This window comes from Poecile atricapillus, chromosome 9, assembly GCF_030490865.1.
Source record: "Poecile atricapillus isolate bPoeAtr1 chromosome 9, bPoeAtr1.hap1, whole genome shotgun sequence".
NCBI classification, from domain to species: domain Eukaryota; kingdom Metazoa; phylum Chordata; class Aves; order Passeriformes; family Paridae; genus Poecile; species Poecile atricapillus.
Window position 1 is genome coordinate 3,361,666 of NC_081257.1, and position 26,687 is coordinate 3,388,352.

The following is a 26,687-nucleotide window of genomic DNA, read 5'->3' on the forward strand; positions in this document are numbered from 1 at the left end:
AGTCTAGATAAATTACAGACTGTGTGACTGTCAGTTAACACATTGAGTTGGGAGTATCTTGGAAATGCTGGGTTAAGGTCATTAAAAGGCCATCAGTCCACTTCTGCATTATGCAGTTAAAATTTTTAGAAAATAGCAATTTCTGTTGCTGTTAATAAGTTAGAAGTTTTATCATAATATTTATTTTCATAGTAATTTGGTGCTACTAGCAAACAATGGCTGAAGGTTTCCTGAAAACCTTTCAGCCAGCTTTGGATAATGTATTCTGCACGCTGCAACAGCATGATGTGAAGATTTACTATTTTCACTGGGGGTGAGGGAGGAAGTTTGCTGTTTCTCTTGGCTGATCTCCTGCTATGTTTCTGGACATATCCAAAGCACTTTATTTTCTATGTTCTGTTACAGGCAGAAGGTTCCTCTAGTGCTTCTTCAGGAAGTCAGGCAGCTGATGTCAAAGGGAATCAAACCAGTAATCCACAAATCCCATGCCTGTTGTCCATGCCCACCAGAAACCACATGGATATTACCACCCCTCCATTACCTCCGGTAGCACCTGAAGTATTACGAGTGGCAGAGCACAGGCACAAGAAGGGGTTAATGTATCCCTACATCTTTCATGTCCTAACCAAGGTATGACATTTTAAAATGAGGTACTGTGAGATAATGATTCTGTGAAGATAATTGCCCTGGCATTTCTGGCTGAAGAGTATCAGATTTTTACATCCTTTTTAATGCTCTAACTTCTGGTCCCTTTTTAGTTGTTTGAACCAGTTTCCCCCCCGTTTTCTAACCACTGATATGGTACATTGTTCTAATAAGTGTGAGATGACTGTAATTACAAGTGCTTATTTACAAAATTAATTATTTTTTCCCAACCATTTGCAGTTATTTGTATATATCTGTATGCATGGATGTATATGTCTGTATGCATGTGTTTATGCAGAGCCCATTTCCATGTAGAAATTCCTGTGTATGTGCTTTGGTGTCTGTGCCAAGTCTTTTCTATTTTCAGTGTTCAGAAGTACTGAGATTGTTTTCCTTCCCAGTCTGATCCCTCCCATTACTGATAGCTGGCCCGGAGAGAAACACAGCAGCTCTAAGAAATAGGTTTTGTACCAGCAGCTAGCAAATGGAACTGTACCCATGCCTGTTAACCTTTATTCACCTTTAAAATCCTCTTCAGGACAGTAAGGACCACAGGCAGATCTGAACTCTATGAAACTAAAATTTATTGCAACGAGGTTGAGGTTTGGATTTCCTATTTGCCATTTGTTTCTTTAGTGCCACAGCTCATGTTGCTACCATGTTCTTGGACTTTTTTATCAAAGACAAGTAAAGAAGAATCAAAAGGTCTGTGAAGACCATTGATGCTAGCTCTTTTTCACACTTTGCATAGCCAAATATTCTTAGGATGTTTAAATCCTACTTGATGTTTAATCACAGAAACATTTAGGTTAGAAAATATCTTTAAGATCATTGAGTATAACTGTTAACCCAGCACTGCCGAGGCCACCACTGAGCCGTGTTCCCAAGTGCCACATCTATGTGGCTTTTAAATCCCTTCAGGGATGGGGACTCCACCACTGCCACCTGAAGATGTTTCCTTTGTCATGTCCTTTATTCCTGGAAGCAGAGCTCACCTCCCCCCCAGCTGCCCCCTTCTGTCAGGGAGCTGTGCAGAGCCTGAAGGTCCCTCCTGAGCCTCCTTTTCTCCAGGCTGAGCCCCTTTCCCAGCTCCCTCAGCCCCTCCCCAGCTCCGTTCCCTTCTCTGGACACGCTCCAGCCCCTCCAGCTCTTTCTTGTTGTGAGGGGCTCAAAGCTGAGCCCAGGATTGGAGGTGGGGCCTCAGCAGTGCCCAGCACAGGGGATGGCCCTGCCCTGCTCCTGCTGCCACAGCGGGGCTGGGACAGGCCAAGGTGCCCTGGTGCTTCTTGCCCAGCTGGGCTCCTGTTCAGCTGCTGCCAGCGGCACCCCCAGGGCCTTTCCAGCCCCTCTGGCTCAGCTGGGAGCTGCAGGGGCTCTCTGTGATCCTGGTGCAGAACTTTTGAGCCCCGTGGTGGAAGGATGGGAATTCTTTAGAAACGGGCGCATGTTCCAGGTTATGTTGCTGTTACTGAGAGACCTCTGAGTCATAACCTTACACTTGAGGTAGTGTTGTCTGAGTTAAACCTGACAATATCCTAATGTAACCACTTCAAGGTGTCACCTTCAGCATTCATTACTGGGATAGTTTAAATAGTGGTTTTTTTAAGAGAAAGTAGCACAATGGAGTATTTTCTTGTCAGTGTTAAAAATAAAGGTTGATTTTTGGAGGCAGTGCAGGCAGTCATTTTCCAAGAATATCTTAACATGTTTGGATGTGCAGTTGTAGAAAACAGTGTTGCTGTTTTGATAGAAAATGTTGGAAGGTTCTTTTATGCTTTTTTTTGTTAAAAAAAAATTACATACATGTATTCAAACCCAACCTTACTGTAGTAATTACCAGTTAGGTGGTTTTTGTCCAGGTGTGCTCGTGTATTGTTTTTTACAGTGAGTCCCCAATGCTGTTTCAAATCCTGCGGCAAAAAGTCAGGCTGGTGTTTTTAGACAGCATGAGTATTTTTTTAAATAACTGCCTGAAACCTAGATCAGCTTCAAATGTGCTTTGGCTGTCTAAAAGTACATTGCTCTATTTCCATGTGTACTGTTTTTCCAAGTGCCTGTATTAAAAGAGCAATATTTAGTTAATCCTCACATGTAGCTAGTCCAGACAAATGTGTGTGTGATGGAGAAGGGAAAGAAGAAATCAACAGAACCTGGAGGAAGTGAAGCAGGCTGGGCTAATCCTTCCCTGAGCTGAGATCCACTTTACTACTGAATCCCATTTGTCTTCACTAGCTGACATGTACTGGGGTTGGATTGGGTTGAATGCTTTTTGTTCACTGTAACATGTCATATTTCTCTGCTTTCTTTCATGCCAAAGGGTGAAATCAAAATCGCCGTTTCTATAGAAGATGAAGCCAACAAAGACTTGCCTCCTGCTGCTCTCCTGTATAGGCCAGTGCGTCAGTATGTTTACGGAGTCCTGTTTAGTTTGGCAGAAAGCAGAAAGAAAACTGAAAGGCTTGCTTTTAGAAAGAACAGACTTCCACCAGAATGTACGTACTGCACAACCCATGCTTTATTCCTCTTCCCTTTGCTGTGGTTTCAGAGCCACTTGTACCGTGATGTGAATGGGAATTGTTGCTAAGATCCCATCAGGGTGGCTGATGCCAGAGGAATTACAGGCCTATTTGATGCCATGGATAAAAGAAAAAGATGTTGTTAATTTTAGATTTTATTTCCTATCATAGTTTAAGAGCTATAAATGTTGCCATTTCTAAGCAAGCTCTGAGGTTTGGTTTTGAACGTCTTCTTCAGCTGCTGCCAGATCTGCAGTGAGTGATGTCAGCTTGTGATGTCATTTGTGTTTATGGCAGAACTGGATTTTAGGAAACTTCTCTGCACACACATACAAATCTACCTGCTCTTTTCAAAAATGGGAGGTGTGCAGGTTAACTTGCCCTGGCTTCCCAAATGTGTCCCTGAAGGTACCTCGGGGAAATTTCCAAGTATCTCGTGTCCTTCAGGTATTGGCACATAAAAACCTAGTTTAAACCCCACAGAAATCAGGGTGTAATGTAACCAAAGGTAGACCTGGGTGAGGACAGACTAAACTTTTGCAAACAGCCTTGTCAAAAGATCCTTTGACTTGTTCAGAGACATGGATGTTAATCTTCTCATTAATCTGAAAGTTGTCTTTTTAAGTCTTCAGTTTCCAGGAATTAGTGTCATTCCAGCCCTCATTCTAGAGTGTTTTTGTTATAATGAATGCATGCAGGGAAATGACTGAACTTTGCAGTAGCATCTTACAAAGGTTACAGGAGCGCTGAAGCATTCAGTGCACGGCAGCAGCAGCACAAGTATTTAAATGTAGGAGTCTGCTGTCACTGGGCTAAATTTAAGAATCAGATATTCAAAATGTATGAAATCATCATTCACAGGCTTCATGTGTAAAAGGATAAAAATAAGTATAAGTTGTAATCTTTATATTCATTCCCTTTTCTCTTTCCATTTGTGATTGTGAAATGTTTTTGTACATTTGTAGTGAAGATGATAATCTCCCAATGATGTTTGAAAAGCTGTTTATCTTTGCCAGTTACTTTGTGGGAATCAGTATTTACCACACCTACTCACAAACTCCTTATTTCTTAAAACTCACACAACATAGTGGTATTTTGGGTTACAAGGTCATTTCAGGATTAAGACAGTGATTTTATTTGCAGTCCTCATTTCTCCTCATGAGAATTCTGTCCTGAAAAGCATACTACAGCCTTTTTTTGGTGAAGTGGCTGAGTGCTGGAGAACTGCTTCAGGTTAATCTTGTAAACCTAGAATGTTCTCTTTAGGCTACTGGGGAAACCTATATAATCTCTATTTTCTCTTCATTTATCCTGCTTTCCAGAGTTTATTCTCAGTGGAGGGTAAGCACACTGCTGCTGACTTGGTTTAGTTATGAGGGCTCTGGCAAATCTTGCTGCAGCACACATTCAGCTACTGACCTACTTCTAGCTTAGGACTGACCAAGCTCTTAAAAAAAGCAAAAACCAATTTGAAAATATGCCCAAAAGTTCTTTGCTTTGCTGCAAAGCTGGCAGTGCCAGTAAAGATGGATTTGGGCTGCTGTGCAGGTGTGGGATGGAAAAGGGCTCTGGTGCAGGAGTGCCATTATTTTGCTTGGCTCTCTTACAGAGCAGCAAAGCTTGGGCAGACTGTGCAAGACATAAGGAGAGAGCAGTGTCTGAAGCACTGATGAGCCTTCTCTAACTTTTCTGAGCACCAGGCTATAATGAGCTAGTGATGCTCATTCTCCTCCAATGTCTTAAATTATTTTGCTGCTCTCAAAGATGAGTAAGTTATGAAATGCAGTAAAGAAGACAATTAAGAGAAAATCTAGGAATTAAGATATGTTAAGAGAATTAAGAAATTAGTTTCTGGAGAAATGTAAATGATCCTTAAGATTTATGTAGAGAGGTAATGAATATTAATATCTAAAATCCTGCCATCTTTGTTGTACAAACCAAACACTGGCAACTTAATAATAGTGCTTGAATAATTGGCAAGGATATTGTATGTGAGGGTTATGGGAAGCTGGGAAAAATGCATAATAAACTGACATATCAGGATTACTACTAAATATATAGACGGCAAGATAATGGATCTTTCATGAAATGGATGACTTCTTGTCTTTTAAAACATTATTATTTGTATAAGGTTTAAAAGCCAATGAGAAACAACAGCAGCAGCAGTCGGTGGGGTTCTTCAGTGATCAGTGTCTGCTAAGTAATGCCTTTGGTGTACATGGCCTCATCTCTTCGCCCAGAGGACAGGAGACGCTGGCTCACAGAGTGCCTGGTCATTTTGGCTGCCAAGGTGCTGACCCTCCTACCCTTCCCTTGCAGGGGGTGGAAACCAAGGGTCTCCCTTGCCCTGCTTGTCAAGCTCTGAACCAGGTTATTTCCATGTCCTGATAAATACATGTGTGTAGTGAAACCATCTGCTCTTTCTGCTCCGTGGCAAAAGGCACACTTGCACAAGCTGTCAGAGCTCCTGGTTGGATCCCAAGGTTTGTTATTTTAAGCTCAACCACCTTGTGACGTGCTGTTCCCATCACGGATGTACTCAGCCGGCACTGGCCCTGCCAAGAGGAAAGCCATGTCTCTTGGGCAGTAGCCCTTGTGCAAAATCAAGCATGCTGAGTTCAAGCTGTGCTGTCAGGAAGGATTCTAAGGTTAAAAATCACAGTTAATGAGTAAGACCAGAACCACTGGAGCTGTGCTTAGCAACCAGAGCTCTGCTGGGGTGATGAGGCTGGGGCCTTCAGAGTCCATAATGGCACTCAGGTGTTCATCAAGGAGGTTCCTGTCATGAAGGTTGATGCTGACCCTCTTTGCTTGGATTAACCTTAGCATGTGGTGAGGGCACTGTTGAAAGCAGAGGTCCATAGATTGTGTGGTGCCTCGGGCCTCTGTGAGCATTCAAATGTGCTGATGAGCAGTAGGATGAGGTTTGGGATGAAAACAGTATAATCACCATGGCAATGGGGCTGAACATGCTGATCCTAGTTGTAGTCGATGCAGTTTTCAGGGTAGGCACTGCTCATTTCTCAATGGAAGTCATGGGAGGAAATGCCATACGTCCTGTGATTCTGGCAGCTGAGGATGCAGTGAGTTTGGCAGCAGTCTCAGCAGAGATTTTTCAAAGGTTTAAGAAATAACCTGGAGAATTAAGTGGATATGGACAAGTCCTGAATTCGTCTATTAGGTTAAATGCTAATTTAGGGTGGATGGCGCTAGAGTTGCTTGTTAATGGATTCAGCTGCAATTCCTCATCCCCATCACTCAGAGGAGGAGCTGTATTCCAGCCCACTAGACTGACTTTTGTGTTAAACCTTTCCACAAGAAGCGTGGTTACCTGCACCCAGCTGTGGCTCCTCAGCACAGGGCTTGCAGGAGCAAGTCCAAAGAAGGCCATGAAGATGTTCTGAGGGCTGGAACATTTCTGTGGAGACACAGAAAGGATTCTTTAGCCTTTGGAAGACAAGGCTCCAGGGCAAATTAGAGCCATTTCCAGTACCTAAAGGGATTCCAAAAGAGCTGCAGATGGACTTTGGACAGCAGCCTGGAGTGGCAGGACAAGGGGAATTGTTTCCAGAGGGCAAGCATGAAATACTGGGAAGAAATTCTTCCTTGTGAGAATGGTGAGGGCCCAGCAGGGAATGGAACAAGGTGGGCTTTAAGGTCTGTTTCCACTCCAGCATTCTAGGGGTCTCATATATCACTATTATTTAGCACAACACAGAAGGCAGTGTGCATCCCTAATGTGACCTTTGTAGCATGTGTCTGAAGAACAGGCTGAGGTATTCTTCCTGTGGCCTTCATGTCACAGGGCTATGGAAGTTCTCATCCACAGATTAAAAGCTTTGAACCATATTTGAATGTTGAAACATAAGGTAGAAAACATAGACAGAAAACATTCCCTTCTTCTAAGCTTAAGGTCTTTATTTGTTCAGTGTAATGGAAAGAAACATCAGGGAAACACTGATGGTGTGTACAGCTTTGCTTCTGATATCTAAAGCAATTACAGAAGGATTTGAAAGCACACATAAAATACATTTATTTTGCTGTTCTGGGCCTAAGCAAGCAGAGTAACCCAGAGAGATGAGCTGTGCACCAGGGCAGGGTAGCTCTGCTGGCTGTTAGAGCCCATCTTTAGAGCACAGTGGTGTTTAAAATTTTGGGAGGAACCAAAATAGAACATGATTTTATAGTGAGGCGACCAACTAAATATATCAGAATGTTTATTTGCATTGCTGCATGTGATCTTTGTAAAACTGCCCTGAGCCCTCTGAAGAGTAACTGAAATGCTAGGCTGGGTTTATTCCTGAAAAGCAGGAGAGCTCTTTGGGTTGTTCTGGAGTTTTTCTCTTTAATCCTGGCCATCACCTCTGCTGTGGTTTGCCTGCCCCTGGCTATAGAATCAGGGGCAGGCACATTAGGCTGCTGCCCCATTGCTGAAGGAGGCTTTGTAGCCATCAGGCCTGTGCTGGCACCAATGGGACACATTCCCCAGGCTGTGTCCAGTGGATTTCCAGCAGAAAGAGCAGGTCTGGGCTCCCTCAGGGAATCTCCCTGGGCTGTAACCTGAACCTGCACTAACAAGTTCCTTGAACCTTTCCACACTGCATAACTGGCTCAGAGTTAGAGGGATACAGGCACGCTGTGAACTGTGTCAGGCTGGGGGTTGTTGCTCCACAGCCAAGGGTATCATGTCTCAGCCTTGACTTGAACTTGTGTTCTGTTCTGGTTATCTTCAAACAGGAGAAGGGAGATGATTTAGCAGCAATGTAGAGTGAAGTGTCTTTGTGCTGATGCGGATGAAAGCGAGGTTAGGCACGAAGCCACTAACCTCTTCATAGAAAGCAGTGCAATAAATGGGAAGGCTTATGTAAAGTAATGTTTTGTAAAATCCTTAGGGAGAAGAACTCCACACCTGTCTGTATTTGAGATCTCATTCCATTGCAGTAGCTGAACAGCTACAGACAAGTATAATAATACCAGGTTTAAGTGTGATTCAAATAAAATCACTAGGATCATATTGTTCTTAAAAGACTACCTATGGAATATGGTTGTGTTTATGTGCTATTTTTATTTATAGCTGCAGGTTTCTGATCCCACACAAGTATTGTCAGTTATGACAGTATCATCACACACAGATAATCACACAGATATTTAAGGGGAAAATTGCACTTTTAAGTTAAAATCACAGAATGGTTTAGATTGGAAGGGACCTTAAATACTATGCATTTCCAATCCCCTGCCATGGGCAGGAACACATTCCAGTAGACCAGGTTTCTCCAAGCCCTGTCCACCCTGGCATTGAAAACTTCCAGGGGAAGTTAGAAAAATATGTGTATTTCCTCTATGTTGTATATTCATTTGAAAATATTAGCATGACATTCCTAGTGTATGTATGTCTATACAACTAACTTGTAAGTGATCACAATTAAAAGATACTTCATGCAGAGTTTGAGTTACCAGTTTGGCAATGTAATCCAACACACTATTGCAGTAAAGTGATGCTTTTTGAATCAAAATCTCTTGCATGTGAAATTTGAAATAAATGCTGGAATATGAAATACTAAGTCAGGCTGATTTTCTGCTGTTGCCATTCTGCAGTTTCACCGGTGATAATTAAGGAATGGGCTGCTTACAAAGGCAAATCTCCTCAGACCCCTGAACTGGTGGAAGCCCTCGCCTTCAGGGAGTGGACCTGCCCAAACCTGAAGAAGCTGTGGCTGGGCAAAGCCGTGGAAGACAAGAACCGACGGATGAGGGCGTTCCTGGCCTGTATGCGATCAGACACACCAGCAATGCTCAACCCAACTAATGTGCCCACTCATCTTATGGTGCTCTGCTGTGTGCTGAGGTTAGTACCACATCCAGGGACATCAGAACTGAGGAAAAAATTTACTCTGGGATCTCTAGAAAGTGTTAATTTGTGTTTGCAGCCTCACTGGGAGAGGGGGTTTGGTTTGGTTGTAGAAAAGCGTGTGTGTAGTTCTTTTCAGTCTCTAAAGGGTTGATGGGAAGATAAAAAAATCTTATATTGCAAAGAGGTTGTATGATTTAAATTAGTTTTCCCTTAGTGTACTCAAGGCTTCAGCTCAGTAAAAAAACAGCTTTTGGGGCCTCAGAGGCTTCTGTGGGTAAAGTTACACAGCAAAAGTTTTCAGCTTTCCAAGGCAAAAGTCACAAAGGTCAAAATCCTGAACTGTTTAATTTTCAGATTGAAAATTGACAGAGGAATTGAGAGATGCTTACATTTGGGGTAATTATTTAAGACAACTAGCTTGTAATTCTTTCAGAAGCCAAGGTTAACATCTTATACATTTAAGCCATTTTTGAGAATGATAAATGTAAATTTGTCTTTGGTTTCACTGAACTTTTTCTTGCCTTTTGAGCACTAAAACACTGTTTCTCCTTATAGGCTAGTTAATATGCAAAAAAGTGGTATCTTAAAGCTCCTCTTTTCACTGGCACAGCATGTTTCTCTCCTGTCACATGTCCTGTATCTGTGTTGGTGATTTCTGACTTAGCCATAAAAGCCCTGACCGAGGCTGTGCTTCCCTGGCAGGTATATGGTACAGTGGCCGGGGGTGCGCATACTGCGGCGCCAGGAACTCGATGCTTTCCTTGCCCAAGCATTGTCTCCAAAGCTCTATGAACCTGACCAGCTTCAGGAACTCAAGGTAATTCTTCACTAGAACTTATGTAATTCAAGAGATTTGTTTCCAGCTCATCTGGGAATTAACTGTCGTGGCTGATCTGTCTCACTAAAAGCCTTGCACAATCACCTGTACTTTCCAAAATATTATTCTTAGTGGCTTAAAGTGTTGCAGAGATGGCTGCAATGGTCTACAATGTCCATTTTCTAAACTCAACACAATAAATCAAAATCACACACTGGGTTGGGTGGGGAGGGACCTGAAAGTCCATCTCATTCCACTCCCTGCCATGGGCAGGGATATCTTCTGCTATCCCAAGTTGCTCCAAGCCCTGTCCAACCTGGTCTGGAAGACTTCCAGAGATGGTGAGCCCACAGATTAAATGACATCTAGGAGTAGAGATTTTGGCAAAGTTATCTGTTATAGAGTCATCAAAGTCTTGCTTCTCAAGATCTGATGCAAAGAGGAAGAAATTCCACTGTGAAAATCACTGTTCTTAGAGACCTAAGAAAGGAATTCCCAGAGAAAACATTCTTTCCATTCCAACACAAAATAAAAGGCTACTAATAGCAGATAATATTTTGGTTTAATAGTAATTGTTTTATTTTTCAGTCATACACAAAGTAATGCAGATTACTTCCATAAGATATGTTGGTTAGCTGGAAGATGCAGTAATTCCCTCAGGGTTGTTACTGTCTTCACAGGAAGCAGCTTGTGAAGTCAGACAGAAAGAGCAGGTGAATTTGAACCCAGCCATGTATCTCCAAAACGAGCAGGAGTCTTTGGGCTCTTAAAGGTTGCTTATGTGTAAGGGAGGTGATAATGCAGTTTAATGTTAAAATTTAATACCCAGGTCTTGAAAATCTTCCCAAGCAAAGGCTGATATTTTGAGAAGTATTTCAGAGAATACCAGTAGTGATACTTTCTTATGCCAGAGCTAAAAATACACTTGCTGCAAGCAAATCCTTTTTGCTTTGACCACTAGCAATTATACACTGTTTAATTCTACCTTAGTATCCCTATCCTGCCTCCTAAATAAAGCTGTTGTATGCATCCACACTACTTTGTTACTAAGAGATGTGTTCTTAAAGCAAAATCTGGAGTCAAACTAATAGAAAATCCATTATAAAGGAGTTCAGAAGAAAATGTGTTACATGGAAAGAAAAATGAGCTCGTTCCTGAGATGTTCTACCACATATCTCAGAAGCACATAATTATTTGGAATAAAATTTGTAATGAAGTTTTCTGCTGCTAATTTCCTGTAAATGCCTTAAGAAATAGTTTATGTTGTGCTTTATGTTGAGAAAGTAGGGGTTTATGTTTATCTCTGGTCTCCAGAGCAGGTGGATGGGACCACAGCTTTTCTGAAAATGGCAGCTCTGCATGCACAAGTGAGAGGTTCTGGTGCATTCCTCTGCTCAGACCTCTGGAAGTCTGGATGACCTTTTAAAATCCCTCTGTTTGCAGGAGTTTTGAAAAGAATGTAACTATTGGAATAACTTTGAATTACATGTCATTGCAATCTCACTGTATTTCCTCCATTTTTGAACAGATTGAGAATCTGGATCCCCGCGGAATCCAGCTGTCTGCTCTCTTTATGAGTGGTGTGGACATGGCTCTTTTTGCCAACGACGCCTGCGGACAGCCGATTCCATGGGAGCACTGCTGTCCCTGGATGTATTTTGATGGGAAATTATTCCAGACCAAGCTCATCAAAGCAAGCCGGGAGAAAGTTCCGCTCATTGACCTCTGTGATGGTCAGGTGTGTAGCTGTGCAGGGTGATGGAGAGTGCTGTGTGCCCACAAGGGTTCCATGGCGTGGGTTGTCATCATTCACCTCATGTGGCACCTCTGCTTTTGAAGGCAAATGTGAGGGGAATGACTAATGGGTGGGTTTTGCTGTTTAGTTCCTTATTTCTTGATGAGTAGGATGGCATTTGGGTAGATTTGAAAGAAGAGGCATCAACTTGAATTTGATATTTTTTTTTTCTCTCTGGAAGTGGAAACACTGATATGATGAATAGCCAATTTGGAAACTGCTCATTTGTTCAAGTCCCACCTTTTTGGGTCAGACTGTCCAAAGGACTAAGTTGCACTGGGTTTGTAGTGAAAGAAATTGGTGATTTCTAACTAATTATACAGTTAGACTTCACAGACTGTGAAGTCATTCTTGGGGTCCTCAGCTCAAAATCTTTTCACATTTCTTACAACCATCTTAAAATATGAATGAAGGAGCTTTTTGTGTTATCCAAATCCTGCAAAGTTACTATCTACCTGTAAAACCAGGAAACCGATAAAAGAGTTTACTGAATAACCCAAACTTTTTTGTTTTTAACTTTTTGAAAGGTATGAAATTGTATCCCTTCATTTTTGTGACTTGAGGGAAGCTGATCCTAGCTTTGCTACTGATGGGGCTGTGGTCCCTCTCAGGGCTGTAACCCTCCAGGCATGTTTCAGCCTATAGGCACAGACTCTGGTTTGCAGTCCAGGTTTAGGATGATGATTCTGTCTCTACTCCTCTATTATTTTGCATTTTCCTTTGAATTGGTTGTGTAAATGTAGCTTTATACAATTGAAATGAGAATTTTAATGTCCCACTGTGACCTTCTCTTTATTCCTAGGCTGAGCAGGCAGCCAAGGTTGAAAAGATGCGTCAGAGCATCCTAGAAGGATTAAATTTCTCCAGGCAGAACCATCCTCTCCCTTTCCCACCTCCACCTGCCATGCCTTTCTATCCAGCTTCTATGTATCCTCGACACTTTGGGCCAGTCCCACCACCTCAGGGCAGGGGGAGAGGCTTTGCTGGTAAGTGATGGGACAGCGGTGCCACACATTCCCTTACCTTGCACATCCCCAAAACTACCAACCCTGGTCAACTTCATAGGGAAAATACAGGAAAAGCAAGTGGTCAGCTTGTGTTGGCATGTGCCAATCACTCTATTTTGGGGTTGCTTTTATCAGCCCAGTGATACAGAATGTGCTGTATTGCTGTGTATTTTCATCAGGATTTTAGTAATTGTGCCAGATGAAAATATTTTTACTGTTATTGTAGAATTAGAAAAAAGAGGAATGGATTGCCACTGGGTGGTATGAATTACTGATTTGCATTGTAGATTGGTTCAAAACATTTATAAATCAACAGACACGGTTTAACTGTCAGGGCTGAAGACAACCTTTCCCCCTCCCCACTCCTCTGTGTTTTGCTACAGTCATATAACCATTGGCACCCTCGAGTGTAAATACTGACATAACCATTCCAGGCTGTTCCTAGAATTGCTCCCTTCCTCAAAACCTCTCTGTACCAAGGCCCATAGGTGTATGGATGCCGGACACAGGCATTCCAGGGGTGCCGTGACTGTAGCCACCAGAGTTCACTGCCAGAAAATTGTCACAAGCCTTTGCAATGCCCCAGAAGCTGGGATCCCATTCCAAGCCCCAAGGCCTGCCCTTTGGATCAGGGGCTCCCTGCTGGTTGAGGCAGCAGGACACCTTTGGCCAGGGCTCCGTCGGCGGTGCTGCAGCATCGCCCACAGGAGCCCGGCCCGTGGGAGCGCAGCCCTCCCGCCTGGCTCTGCAAGGGTGGAAGGAGCCAGCAGCCTCTCTGCTGGGGCCTTCCTGGTTGCCTGGCCCCCTCACAGCTTTTCCCCTGTCTCTCTTTACCCTGGGTCTAACAGGAGTCTATGGCTTCGGAGGCCCTTATGGGGAAACAGTAGCCACAGGCGCTTACCGGGCCTTCCGGGTGGCGGCAGCGGCAGGACACTCCGGAGCCTTCTCTGGCAATGACAGCAACAGGACTAGCAAGTTTCAGGGCGGTAATTATACCCAAACCCCTTTTCTTAGAGCTTCTGGCAACAGCTTCCTCCACTGTACGGGTTGGTCTGAGGCTTTCCTACTGACTCCCTGTCTCCCTAACTGTCTCAGTTTCCCTCTCTAGAGCCTGCCCGGCTGCTGTCTGCTCTGCTCCCGTCCCTGCCGCAAGCCCCCAGCGCCAGAAACCTCCTCCAAACACGGGAGAGCCCCAAATCCAGCGGGGCAGGCTGTCTCCTCTGTCCCACAGGCAAAGAGGCATCTGTAACCCACTGGCCTCTGCCTCTGTATTAACAGGGATTTTCCAAACTCTGGGGACAGCTGAGCTTTTTGCAAAGACCCAGCGTAGAAACGACTGACTTTAGTTTTACTGCTGAGCCCTTTGCTGGCATCAGTGCTGCTGTGGAACCAGGAGTGGGATTTACTTCCCTACCTGTGTGCCCATCGCTCACTTCCTGTATGATGTGGGATGATGGAAACTTGTTCAGGATAATTTTTTCCCATATATTTAGCTGTTCCTTCTGGCCTCCGAGCTTTTATCCTAAGAGCAAGCATACTTCTAATGCTTCATGTGTGAATAACTCTGGCCCTTCAAACCATCTGCATTTGGAGCTGAAGGACTTGCAGAGGGAAGTAGGAACCTTCTGGATGTAATCAGTAGTGTAGTTCCCAGCCTGTTAACATTTGGAGACTAATTATGGCTGCGTAAACGCTGTGGTTTGTAACCCTTTTGGTGCTGATGGTCTTACCAGTAACATCTTGCTCAGTTCACATACCTGGATTTCTTGAAATACATGTTGTGCGCCAGAGCTAGTTTAGTATAAATAAAGACATGAGCAACTTGAACAGAAGCTATTCTGCATCTTAGAAACTGTAATTTCTTTGAGTGGGGCTGATAAATCCACCTTTTAAACCAGATCTGTTGGAATGCTACATTTTTATAGCCACTTGGTGTTAGTACAGTTTATCCAGCCTAGTAAGTTCTTTATTGCCAATATGATTTGTATGGTCTATGCTGATACTTGCTGTTGGCTAAAAAGTGCCTTGAACCTGCAAGAATTCCTTCTTCTTTAGGAATGCAGGAAAAAAACAATCTTCAGCCAGCTTGTAAAATCCCCTGATTTCTTGAGGCTTATCTCAAGTATATTTTTAATTACTGAAACTGAAGCACTCATGTCAGATCATTTTTCTTTTCATCATTCGTATCTATTTTTAAAAAGGGGTGGGGGGAAGAAGGCTCTTGGAGTTCTAGCACTTCTGGAATACTGCAAAATGAGCAATAATTTCACAATATCTGTAGAGTAAATGGGTTGTGTGGTGAAATCTGGGCAAATCAGCTTTCCAATCATTTGGAACTTTACTGTGATGATTGTGAAGATCAAAGTTTGGTTTTGCTTTTATGTGCAGGAGTCCAACCTATTCCTTCTCAGGGAGGGAAACTTGAAATTGCCGGCACTGTAGTCGGCCATTGGGCTGGAAGCAGACGTGGACGAGGGGGGAGAGGGCCATTTCCTCTGCAGGTGGTGTCCGTGGGAGGACCAGCCAGAGGGTAAGTGCCAGCCTGGGAATGTGGGATTTAATGATTGAGGAAACCAGGGAAAAGTTGGAGACAATAGATACTGCATATAGATACACACTTTAGGACCCATAGGGTCAGTTATGCCCACTGAATATTCAAGAAAAACGTTGGCATTCCTTTTAATATGCTTTTCACCAGTTATTTGTATAGGTATAAGCATTTTTATATGCAAATAAAGTATATACTCAATCTGGTATGTATATAGATATATATGGGTATATATACACACACAGAGGTTGGTTTTGCATGAGGAGGTGACTTCAGGACTTTTCCATGAAACCAATAGATACATTAAATTCAATTCCTTTCTTTTTTGTGGAAGGACATTTATTAAGAAGCATAGTAACAGTTTTAATAACTACAGTATGTAATCCTGTGAAGCAGAAAACACCTGAAGGACATTTCTGGGTTTAATAGTTCTCTGTTAAAGTCATGATGGAAGTGTGCTTAAAAGAATATTAATTTCTTCAGCTCTTCCACTTCATTTAACTACAGCTGAAGTTACAGGTGCACAACATGTCTGAAAACCAAGTACTTTGCTACAAAAATACCTAGTTTTTCACTTTTAAGATTATATTTTTTCCATAGGCTTGCTGGTTCTTTGCCTTACAGAAAGAGCTCTCTTTATCTTTCATTAAGATTGTTTCTATTACAGGAGATCCTAAAGTAACATGATTTATGTATTGTGTCTGTATTAGGAGTGGAATAAAGCTGATGGATTTATTACCACCTTGAGCTAGGGAGCAGCAGTGTGAAAGACTGCACTGCATGAATTTCATCTATCTGTTAATTTACTCCAATGTGCACTATGAAGCTTCATGCTGGAGTCAGCCAGGGCTGTTGGAATGCCTGTCATGTTGGGCTGAGCGAGGAGCTGGGTTAATCTGAAACCCTGGGAGAATGGGAGCTGCTGTGGGGCCAGGGAGAGGCAGGAGCAGTGGGAACAAATGTGAACAGGTTGAGTGGCAGCAGAGCTGACCCTTTGAGAAGACCCCATTTAGCTAGGACTGCCCAGATCTCTAGAATGAGATCCAGCTGCCAAAACAGAAGCACTGAGTGTTGTTTTAGGTGTTTCAGACACCTGTGCAGGCATGGTGGGGGGAGGCTTGGGAGCCCTGTGCTTTCCAGAGCAGCACCTGGAGACAGTGGGAGTGAACAAAGGTGGGGGGGAGGTATGAGGTTTGCTTGGGTACCAGGGGACAAAATAACCCTTTTAACCATTGAAATGAGGTTCCTGGATGATCATCAGTTCTGTATTTCATGAGGATACATGAACAGAAACAGGTTGCTTCTCCCAGTCACCTGCACTCTGTGTGGGGAGGTGCTGCTGGTGCTGGCTGGTGTCCTGCCAAAGCACCCTGAGCAAGGTCTGTGGGCACCCTGGGGCTCAGAGCTGGGTTACATCCACACAGGACAGCAGTTCCTCCATCTCCTGAAGTGGAAAATACCTGAATTCACACACAACATCAGTAGCTGGGAACTGAGAACCCTCCTTATCTGGGAAGCGAACAGATCACTGAAAGGGTGTTGCTGCTCCTGCCAGTACCTTTATGACAGGGAAATATGATTCTTTAGTAGTAGATTTAGATTTGAGATAAAATGCCTGAAGCTTCTTTTTGGAGTTGGGATGCTGTCTTAAGGCAGTAATGTTTGGGTACAGATTGTCACCCCAAAGACACAGGAAAACTGTCAATGCCAGATCTTCCATCAGCTCAGCACTGAGAGGGCATTAGTCACATGAAATGTTACTAGAATAGGCCAGAGGGAAAATGACTGCAGGCAGCTTAACCTGTTTGTTGGGTCGGTTGATACTAAAGTAGAACCAATAGGAAAACACGCTGATGTTAAGGGTTCTGCCTAAAGACAGAGTCACAGAACTGTAAGAATATATTTTGAATTGGAAAGGAGCCACAGGGATCATGGAATCCAACCCCTGGCCCTGCCCAGACACCCCAGCAATCCCAGCCTGGGCATCCCTGGCAGCGCTGTCCAAACGCTCCTGGAGCTCTGGCAGCCTCGGGAATGTCACCATTCCCTGGGGAGCCTGGGCAGTGCCAGCACCCTCTGGGGTTAGAGCCTTTCCCTGATCTCCAGTGCTTTAACAACAAGTTCATGTTGGCAGAGGTTATTTCCTACCAAAGGTCACAACTAGGAAACAGCACAGCAGGTTGCCTCAGTTCATGGCCCAGTTTTGCACACTTGTATTCCATTTTTGTCTCTTTCAGCAGAGGGGATTGAATCAGGCTTGTTCACCCCATTGCCTCATGTCTCTGCAACACTGAGCTCAGATGTTGTTCTTACTGTGTAAAATTCCACCATCTGCTTTGTATTGGCCTGGATCCATCAGTGTATTTAGTGTGATTTTCTGAGGGGGAAAAGTTTTTCTCAGCTCCTTGAAGGACACGCTTTGACCTTGTAAAAGGAGAGCCAGTGGGGTTGGCAGGGAGGGAATGCAGTGAGAGGGACTCCCATGCAAACCACAGCTCCTCTCTTCATTCTCTGCTGCTGCTTCTGAACCCCAGAAATTGATTTCTTACTGCCCAGTGTGGGAATTCACAGCGTGTGAGAGGAGACTGGGGGCACAGTGCTGTTCCTGAGCAGCACCTGGCTGCTCTAGCCAGCCCCAGTGGGATCAGGTGTCACACCAGCACATCCAGAGCAAACATAGGGCACTCCCAGGCTTCTAGAGCAATCCAGTATTCCTGGTAGAGAAAACAAGGAATTTCTAGGAGAACGGTGTTCTTGACATAATTACTGGGAAGTTCATTCTCTGGAGCTGATGGAATTAAAGCAGTTGTAGCTGAATCCTGAAATTGCTGAGGTCGTAAAAGACCTCTAAGATCATCAAGTCCAGCTGTCAGCCCAGTACCCACCACTATGCTCACCCCTAAACCTCATCCCCAAGTGCCACATCCAAGTGTTTTATGAACAGTTCCAGAATGGTGACTCCAGCACTGCCCTGAGCTGCCTGTGCCAGGGCTTGACAACCCTTTCTATGAACAACTTTTTTTCCAAATGCATCTAATCTAAACCACCTCCCCAGGCACAACTTGAGACCAAGGTGAGAAAGTTTGGTTTCATCTGATGTACTCTGTACTGAATCACACCAAAAAACAGCCCCTGATGTGTCTAAGTTGGGAATCTCCATTGGAAGGCATCCCAACTTATTGTCACATGCCAGATTCAGGTGAAACTCCTTTATTCCCTCAGTTTCTTAGATAATTTTGTACCTGCACAATTTTTAATTTCTGCCTCGTTTTCTTTTATCAGAGCCTGTCTCATGTGTTTACATTGGGAACTGTTACTTAATAGGGAAAATGGCTTCCTGTGTAGTTCAAATTGATATTTTTGTAAGGTGAAAGTATTTTGAGCTCTGGTTTTTAAGTGGCGTGAGGATAATTTGACACTTGGAAAATGTTTCTTCAAAGCTTGAAAGTATAATTTATTGTTTCTTTAGAAGGGAAATCTAGAAAAAGATGTTTTATTGCTCCAGACCCAAAAGGTTTGCTGGGTTTGATACAACTGCAAGCAGTAGAACCCTGCAATTCAGAATTAGGCACCATGCCTCTCTAAGGATGTGTTGATAATAGGCACTGGACAGTAAAGCTAGGGAAATAATACTCCAGCAAAACTAAGTGTAAAGCAGTTATAAACAAAACTGATATGTGTTTTATTTTCTCCCCTTGCCCCACCCCTGCAGGCGTCCTAGAGGAGTTATCTCCACTCCGGTGATAAGAACTTTTGGAAGAGGTGGAAGGTACTATGGGCGAGGTTATAAAAGCCAGGGAGCAATTCAGGTAATGAAGCCATGTGCCTGACTGCAGCACGCTCTGTGATGGGCTGGGCTGGGCTGGACTCCAGACCAGCACCACTTTAACAGCTACAAGTGTTTCTGGCGACCCGTGGAAGCTGTGAGCTGCACAGCCGTGACAGGAAATGCTGGTGCCACAGCTCACTTAAAGCAAACTTTGCTTCTAAAGACAGACGTGGAAGAATGTATTTTGACATGAATCTTGTGCCTACACAGCTCTAACCAGCCATGGGAGTAGAAGAAAATTTAGAAAATGGGAGAAATACAAAGCTGAAACAAATTAGCAGTTCTCTTCCTGCCCCCACTCTTCCCCAATTTCTTTTCTGGGACCATGGTCCAACCTCGTGAAGGAAAGTTTGTAGCAGTGAAGGATCTTTGCTGCTGCCATGCTCCAGATCCAAGAGGTCCCTCTAAACTTCTTGGGAATAGCAGAGCAGCCTTTCCCCCGAGCATGCAGGTTCCTTTCTGGTGACACTCTGCAAAGCGTCCATGGATCATGACTTCTGTCTGTTCCATGGAGCCTTCAAATCTAACTAAGGCAGACTGCTGATCTGTATGAGATGCCACTTGCTTTCAGAGTTCTGTTTTCCTCCCTTTTCCATGGTTCTGGCTGCTATGCAGTTTGGATGAATGAGTAGTAAATAGTTGGAAAAACTTCCACAATAAATATGTCATATGGACATGCCAATTGTCAGGGAGACCTGAGAGTAGGGGTGTGTTTTCAGGTGTCAGAGAGTAAAAGAGAGCATATTCTCCAGTAGATAATGAAGCAACTTCATTTAACTTCCAGTAAATTAAGTTTAACTTCCAGTAAAACTTAATGTTTTACAGGTGTAAAAATTCAAATACTTCTCTTTATAAATTGCTGTGTACACAGACTATATGTCTACAAATGTACCTGTGGATCTGAAACTTTGTCTTTAAATAGAAGATAAACCACTGAATTAATAATAGAGCATCTAATTTTTGAGTACCTTAAGCTTTGAAATAAAGGAAATCCTGAAAACGAGCTCCCAAATACTCCAGGCTTACTACAGGTGTACATATGGGAGTATAGTTCAGGTGGTAGCTGCAGGTGTCTTGACAAGTGCCATCCAGGTTGGGTATTTGCATTTTTATTAATGATATGTAATTTACATGGTAAATACTTGTGATCACAAGGTCCTGTGTGTAAAATTGTGCCTGGAGAAGAACGATAAATGGCATTTTCTATGGACCTGAGCTCATTGCATTTTGTGGTCATCAAGGCCATATAGGATGTTCCTTGTACAGGAAGAGAAAGAAGGTGATTTAGAATGCACATGGGAGGGAGAACTTGGGAAAGTTCCCACGCAGTGAGTGGATTGTGAGGGCCAGGTGAGGCTGGGAGGTGCCAGTGGCCCCTCTGCCTCTGTGTGGGGCCAGGCTCAGCCTGAGGCACTTCCTCCCCTCAGCTTGGGAATCTGACCAAAACGAGCTCTTTGGATTTATCCAACACACCAGATTGGTCTGTTTTGTTCCAAGATGAGACCTTTCACTCTTGTTCTGGAACAAAACTAAAGCTTGTCTTGAAAGCTGAACATAAGGATGTCGGTAAAGAGGCACGAGGACAATGATCAGTGTCCCTTGTCCTCATGTGCAGTCCCATACCTGTGCAATGGGACTGAGAATTGTGATTATCTGGATAATGAGAACGCTGGAGAACAGCAGTTCTGACTCACCTGCAAAGTCCTTCTGTAAAACCCTTCAGCAAAATCCTACTGCAGGTGTTCTAGTAGGTAACAATGGAGGTTTTTATACTGCAGAGCTGTTTGCTGCTGAGGTGTCCCTGTCTTAAGCCATTTCTTAGCACTTGACTTTGTGAACAGTGTGACAGACCAGTGTGCTGCTTAGCAGCCTAATCTGCTTATTTTGGTTTGATTAAAGCCTACTGTGTTTCTGGAAGGCTAAGATTAATTATAAATACTTAAAAACTAATTGTATGCTGCATCAGTCTGGTTTTTATGGCTATACTCAGTCTTGTAAGATTTTACTATATGCTTTTTTATGCAAGCCTTTCCTAATCTTGGAAGCATATAGCTTGGTGCAGGGAACAGTGCATGGTGCCTCTGCACTGCTCCAAAGCCTGGCTGGAAACAGTCGGGTTTGTATTTGAGTAACGTGGAATCCTGGCGCTGAATCCCAGCACACACAAACCAAGGAGCAAAGTGCAGCTGTACATTGGTTCTCCCTTTTGGTGTTTCAGACATTTATGTAGCTCTGATGTTGTGAAAGGAGGGCAACATCCAAGTTAAAACTAAAGCATTTGCCCTGGGGGCATCAGAAGGCTCTGGGGAACACCGAAAATCCTCTCTGTGTATCTTGTGGGCCACTTCTTTCAGCAATGCCTAATATTTGGTGTTCACTCACGACCCTGTGCCCTGCATGCTGCCTGTTGTAGTGTCCTTATATCAGACTGTACATTTATATACATTTTTAGCACTGGTTCTTCAGTAATTCTCTTCTTTTTTTAACAACTAGGGCAAACCTCCTTATGCTGCTTCAGCAGAAGAAGTAGCCAAAGAACTTAAGTCAAAATCCGAGGAATCTAAATCCTCACTTGTGTCTTCAGATGGATCCCTGGCTGAAAATGGAGTTGTGACTGAGGAAAAACCAGCTTCCCAGATGAATGGGAATACAGGAGACATCAGGGCTTCCAATCAGTCTGAAAGTGCCTTGAGTAATGACTCTAAAATGTGCAATACGAATCCTCACTTAAATGCACTAAATGCAGACAGTGTTTGCCATAAAGATGATGCTCTTGAGGCCACTGTCTTAAAAAAAGAAGAGTAAACTTATTTTTTATAGAGGGTGAAGGATGTTGGGAAGGGTCAGGATTAGGAATATCTGGAAAGAAAGAGAGCCTACAGTTATGTACATTTTTTCCTTTCCGTAAGAGAAAAATGAGGACTTTGGAAATTCGGATCCCTCTTTGATGTCAGAGATTTAAACAACACATTTTTTTAGTTTTAACCAGTTGTAGTCAAAATGCTACAATAAAACAAAAAAAAACAAAAAAAAAAAGAGAATGAAGAGCATTTGACTCCCGCACTTAAAATGAAGTATACATAAAGTTTAAACTGGTTATGACAAAAGCTTGTAGTTTTGTTTTTTGAAATATAAAGAAAACAAATTTTGGCAGTCTTTAAGTATATATAGCTTAAAACTATAATTTTTAGTACTTGGCACCATATGTATGCCATTATATTTGATTTTGCATTACTGTGTCACAATAAAGCTTTCTTTAAGGCTTTGATTTCATGATTATGGGGGGAAAAAGGCACAACCACAGTTTTTTCTTTCTGAAATCTCATCACCGTTGCCGTGGTTCTTTTGTGTTAAAAATGTGCAAACTCTCGAAACTACCAATTCTCAGTAACACTGCAGTTCTGCTGAGTTCAATAGACATCATACATATGTTACGAGCGAGTTAAACGGAGATAAACTTGAAATCATAGAAGATGCAAACGACCTTTTAAAACAAACACAATGTGTTGGGAAACTTTTTGTGACTAATACCATGCATCCGTGATCAATGAACTATGTGGTTTTGAATCAGACGTAGACCATTAGTACTACTATTTGAGCTAAACTTCTGCATGGTTCATGATTTTTAAAGTGTGTAGTTAATATTATGCATGTTATTGTCCTCTTTCTTCCATTCTTACAAGTACTGTGCCCATTTGCAAAACAAAAAAAGCTAATAATCAGTAATAGTCCTATAAAAGATGTTAACTATGTTTAGTCATTGACTGATCTTGCTCTAACCTTAAAATTTTGTGATTATTGACCTCTGTTGCATTTATTCTAAAACTTTAAAAAAAAAAAATTATCTAGCCGTTTTGAATATCAACGTTACCCTGGTGTACTCATTGCTGTATGCATTATTGTTCTCTGTTGCTGTTTTATGCCTTCATATTAGCAAATATGAAATTCTGTGAAAAACAAAAAAAAAAATGCTTTGATCTTCAAAAAAAAAAAAAGTACCCCCCTTCTGTAGCAGGAAACAAATGGCTTGTTCTTGAGAACTTTCCCATCAAGAATTTAGTATAAGCAAATATACCTGTATCATTTTGATGTTTTTGTTAGTGTTTCCAAACTTAATGTACTTCAAAATCAGAATCATTTCTTTATATTCGTTTTCATATAATTCTCCTGATGCTCTTCATCACACATTAGTGATCAGAAATGAGGTGTAATTCCCCATTCCCTGCCCGCCAGAGCTAAGTAGGTATCTTAATGTAAGTTGAAGGGAGTTCTGCCCCAACTCATGGATTGTGCAAGAATGAACTACTGTTGGGTTTGGCTGGTTGTAGATGGATTGTGGTGTGGTGTCTTTGAAGGCTATTGAATGCAACTTACAGTGCTTAATAAAAATCTTTATTCTTTTAGTATAAAATACTGTATGCCTTTTTTGTCAAGTATTTTTTTAATTTACATGTAAATAAAAGTTTTTCCTATGCTCAAGTCAAGTTGGTTGAGTTGCCAGGATCTGCAGTGTCCTCCTGAAAGGCAGAGGAGGGAAGCAGAGCCTTTGGTTGTGGCTGTCCCTGGGTCCCTGGAAGTGTCCCGGGCCAGGCTGAGCAGGGCTTGGAGCACCCTGGGACAGTGGAAGGTGTCCCTGCCATGGCAGGGGGTGACAGCTCTCAGATCTCTTCCAACCCAAACCATTCTGGGATTCTGGGATTCACTCACTGCTGGAGGACACCACACCTGGTTGGAGCCATGTCCTTGCTTTTTTGCGTGTAGCTCCTTTAGATGTCACCTTTGAATGTCAGATGGCTAAAGAGATGCAAGTAAGGCAGAAATAAGGGGGGCAGTTGTTTAAGGAAAAAGACAACTGCGTGTGCTCACAGAGATTGATGGGGGAGGGCAGTGCCTCTACCGAGCCGGGAACCAATGGGTGTTACACAAGATCCAGCTGACAGAACACGAGGGGCTGCAGATTTACACCTTGGTGTGAAATGGGGAGCTTTCTCCCCTGCCGTGCCTGTCCGCTCGCTGCCCGCAGCCTCGGTAGCTGTGAGCGGTGAGCAGGGCTCCTCTGCCCTGCCCGGAGCCCGGGACAGCGATCACTGCTCCCTGTCCCGGGTGAGATCCCCGCACAGCCCGGGACAGCGATCACTGCTCCCTGTCCTGGGTGAGATCCCTGCACAGCCCGGGACAGCGATCACTGCTCTGCCCGCACAGCCCGGGACAGCGATCACTGCTCCCTGCACAGCCCGGGACAGCGATCACTGCTCTGCACAGCCCGGGACAGCGATCACTGCTCCCTGTCCCAGGTGAGATCCCCCACAACCCGGCTGTTTTGAACAGCGATCACTGCTCTCCGTCCCTGCCCTCCCTGCTCCGTACACTGTGGCTCCCCATGCCAGCACTTGGCTGCTCTGACAGCGCTCCTGTTCCTGCTTCTCATGCAGCTGCAGGGCACCCCTTGTCCCATCGCTCAGCAGTTCTCCTTTTCGAGCCCAGCCGGGGAGCTGGCACGGAACAAGCAGCCGAAGCAAAGGCAGAGAGCATCGGGAGCGGTCCCGTGTGGCAGGGCCAGTCCCCGCTGGGGCTGGGCTGCCAGAGGCTTCCTGCACTGCCACAATCCTCCTACAGAGCTAAACTGACTCCGGGATCCGTGATCCTATGGAATGACTGCGCTTGCTCCTGAAGAACATCTTTGACACCTGAATTTATGAATAGAATAGGAATAGGAATAGGAATAGAATACTAGGATAGGATTAGGATAGGATAGGATAGGATAGGATAGGATAGGATAGGATAGGATAGGATAGGATAGGATAGGATAGGATAGGATAGGATAGGATAGGATAGGATAGGATAGGATAGGATAGGATGTTTCAGTCGAAAGTGACCCACAAGTCGAACTGCCTGATGTCTTCGAGGCTGACCAAAAATTGAAGCTCATTATTAAGGACATTATTCAAATGCCCCTTGAACGCTAACAGTTTGGGGCACCGACTCACTCTCCAGGACCCTGATCCAGGGTCTGACCACCCTCTCGGTAAGGACAGCCCTGGTGTGCCCAACACCTCACTACCAGCTCCGAGACAAGAGTTAAACCGGGAGAATCCTCTCTTTGGGCGGGACGTGGGGCCGCTGCCCGTTCTGTGCCATCAGCGACAGCAGCGGGGCTCCTCCCCCGCTGATTGTCTGTGTTAGGAGCGGCGATGCTCGGCTCCCCGCCGGGGCAGGGCTCGGCTCCCCGCGGGGAAGGTTTCTCCTGGGGAGAAGCCCAGTGCAGGAGTCCCGGCGCGGTTTTGTTCTCGGCTGCCGCCTGCGAGGCGGTGTCCGGGCAGCGGGGCGGCCCCGGGCCAGAAAAGCCTCGTCACCGTCATCACCATCGGCATCACCGTCGCTGTCGCCATCACCGTCGCCATCACCGTCGGCATCACCGTCCCCGCTCCGCCCCTTCCTGCCGGGCCTGGCCGGGGAGGCGGGGCCGGGGAGCGCCGCTGCCGCTCGGTGTTCCCGGTTCGAGCCGCAGCTCCCGGAGCTCCCGGAGGGTTTCAGCGGGTTGTGAGAAGCCCTGCCCGAGGCTGAGGCCGCTGTGTCTCGGTGACCAGCGCTGGTGCAGCCACAAGGGCCATAGGGAGCGAACGGGGAGTGCGGACGTGGCTCCTGCGCTGGGCCGGGAGAGGAGTGAGGCCCGGGAGCACCGAGAGGCAGCCCCGCAGTTATCCAGCCCATGGTGCCCGTGCTGCTGGGAGCGGAGTGAGGCCCGGGAGCACCGAGGCAGCCCCGCAGTTATCCAGCCCATGGTCCCGGTGCTGCCGGGAGCCTGGGGGATCCTCTGGATCGCGCCCAGAGCCCGGAAAGTGAATGCAGTCCGGTCGCGCTGAGCCGCCGAGTACAGGCAGGTCCCAGCACAGAAATGGGATGAGCGGGACAGTGCAGGACCCCGGCAGATAAAGGGTTAATAATGTGTGTGTCAAACACTGATAGCTGGATAGCTGTGGAGCCAGCCGAGGATTGCTGGTCATAACACCCCACTGGAAAAGAACAAGATGTGGATGGAGAACGGGTCATGTAGAGGGAGGGAAGCAGTTTTCTGGGACAAACATCCTTGCTCCAGGCTCTGGAGATAAACACAACACAGTGCAAGCACAGGAGTGAGGCTGAGGAGTGAACATGGGCTGTAGGAGGTGATCAAAAACACCCATGTCCCTCAAAGCCCTCTGACCCATTTCCAGAAAGATCTGAAAGAATGGACTGCATGGGATGGGATGGGATGGGATGGGATGGGATGGGATGGGATGGGATGGGATGGGATGGGATGGGATGGGATGGGATGGGATGGGATGGGATGGGATCCATGGGATGGGATCCATGGGATGGGATCCATGGGATGGGATGGGATGGGATCCATGGGATGGGATCCATGGGATGGGATGGGATGGGATGGGATGGGATCCATGGGATGGGATGGGATGGGATCCATGGGATGGGATGGGATGGGATGGGATGGGATGGGATGGGATGGGATGGGATGGGATGGGATGGGATGGGATGGGATGGGATGGGATGGGATGGGATGGGATGGGATGGGATAAGAGGGCTCATCTAACACTGATTCCTCTGTTATCTTACTCCAGTTTCTGATTCTTAACACCTCTCAGCAAATAGAAAAAGTTCTAAACACTTGGAAAATCCCTTTT

The 26,687-nt window shown here is 44.7% G+C and overlaps 1 protein-coding gene across 4 annotated transcripts in view; it reads left to right on the forward strand.

Moving 5' to 3' along the window:
- The window catches only part of FAM120A (family with sequence similarity 120 member A), a 47,955-nt gene extending 24,917 nt beyond the window's left edge, over positions 1-23,038 (forward strand). For 2 of the 4 annotated variants that reach the window (XM_058844883.1, XM_058844884.1), the window contains exons 9-18: positions 406-630; positions 2,963-3,137; positions 8,757-9,006; positions 9,715-9,829; positions 11,358-11,567; positions 12,427-12,610; positions 13,480-13,617; positions 15,020-15,161; positions 18,892-18,988; positions 21,502-23,038. In XM_058844883.1, coding sequence (XP_058700866.1) covers positions 406-630; positions 2,963-3,137; positions 8,757-9,006; positions 9,715-9,829; positions 11,358-11,567; positions 12,427-12,610; positions 13,480-13,617; positions 15,020-15,161; positions 18,892-18,988; positions 21,502-21,813 — 1,848 coding nt within the window. In that variant the 3' untranslated portion in view covers positions 21,814-23,038. The remainder of the gene's footprint in view (positions 1-405; positions 631-2,962; positions 3,138-8,756; positions 9,007-9,714; positions 9,830-11,357; positions 11,568-12,426; positions 12,611-13,479; positions 13,618-15,019; positions 15,162-18,891; positions 18,989-21,501) is intronic. The other 2 variants (XM_058844886.1, XM_058844885.1) reach the window with 1 other exon arrangement.
- The last annotated feature ends 3,649 nt before the right edge of the window (positions 23,039-26,687 follow it).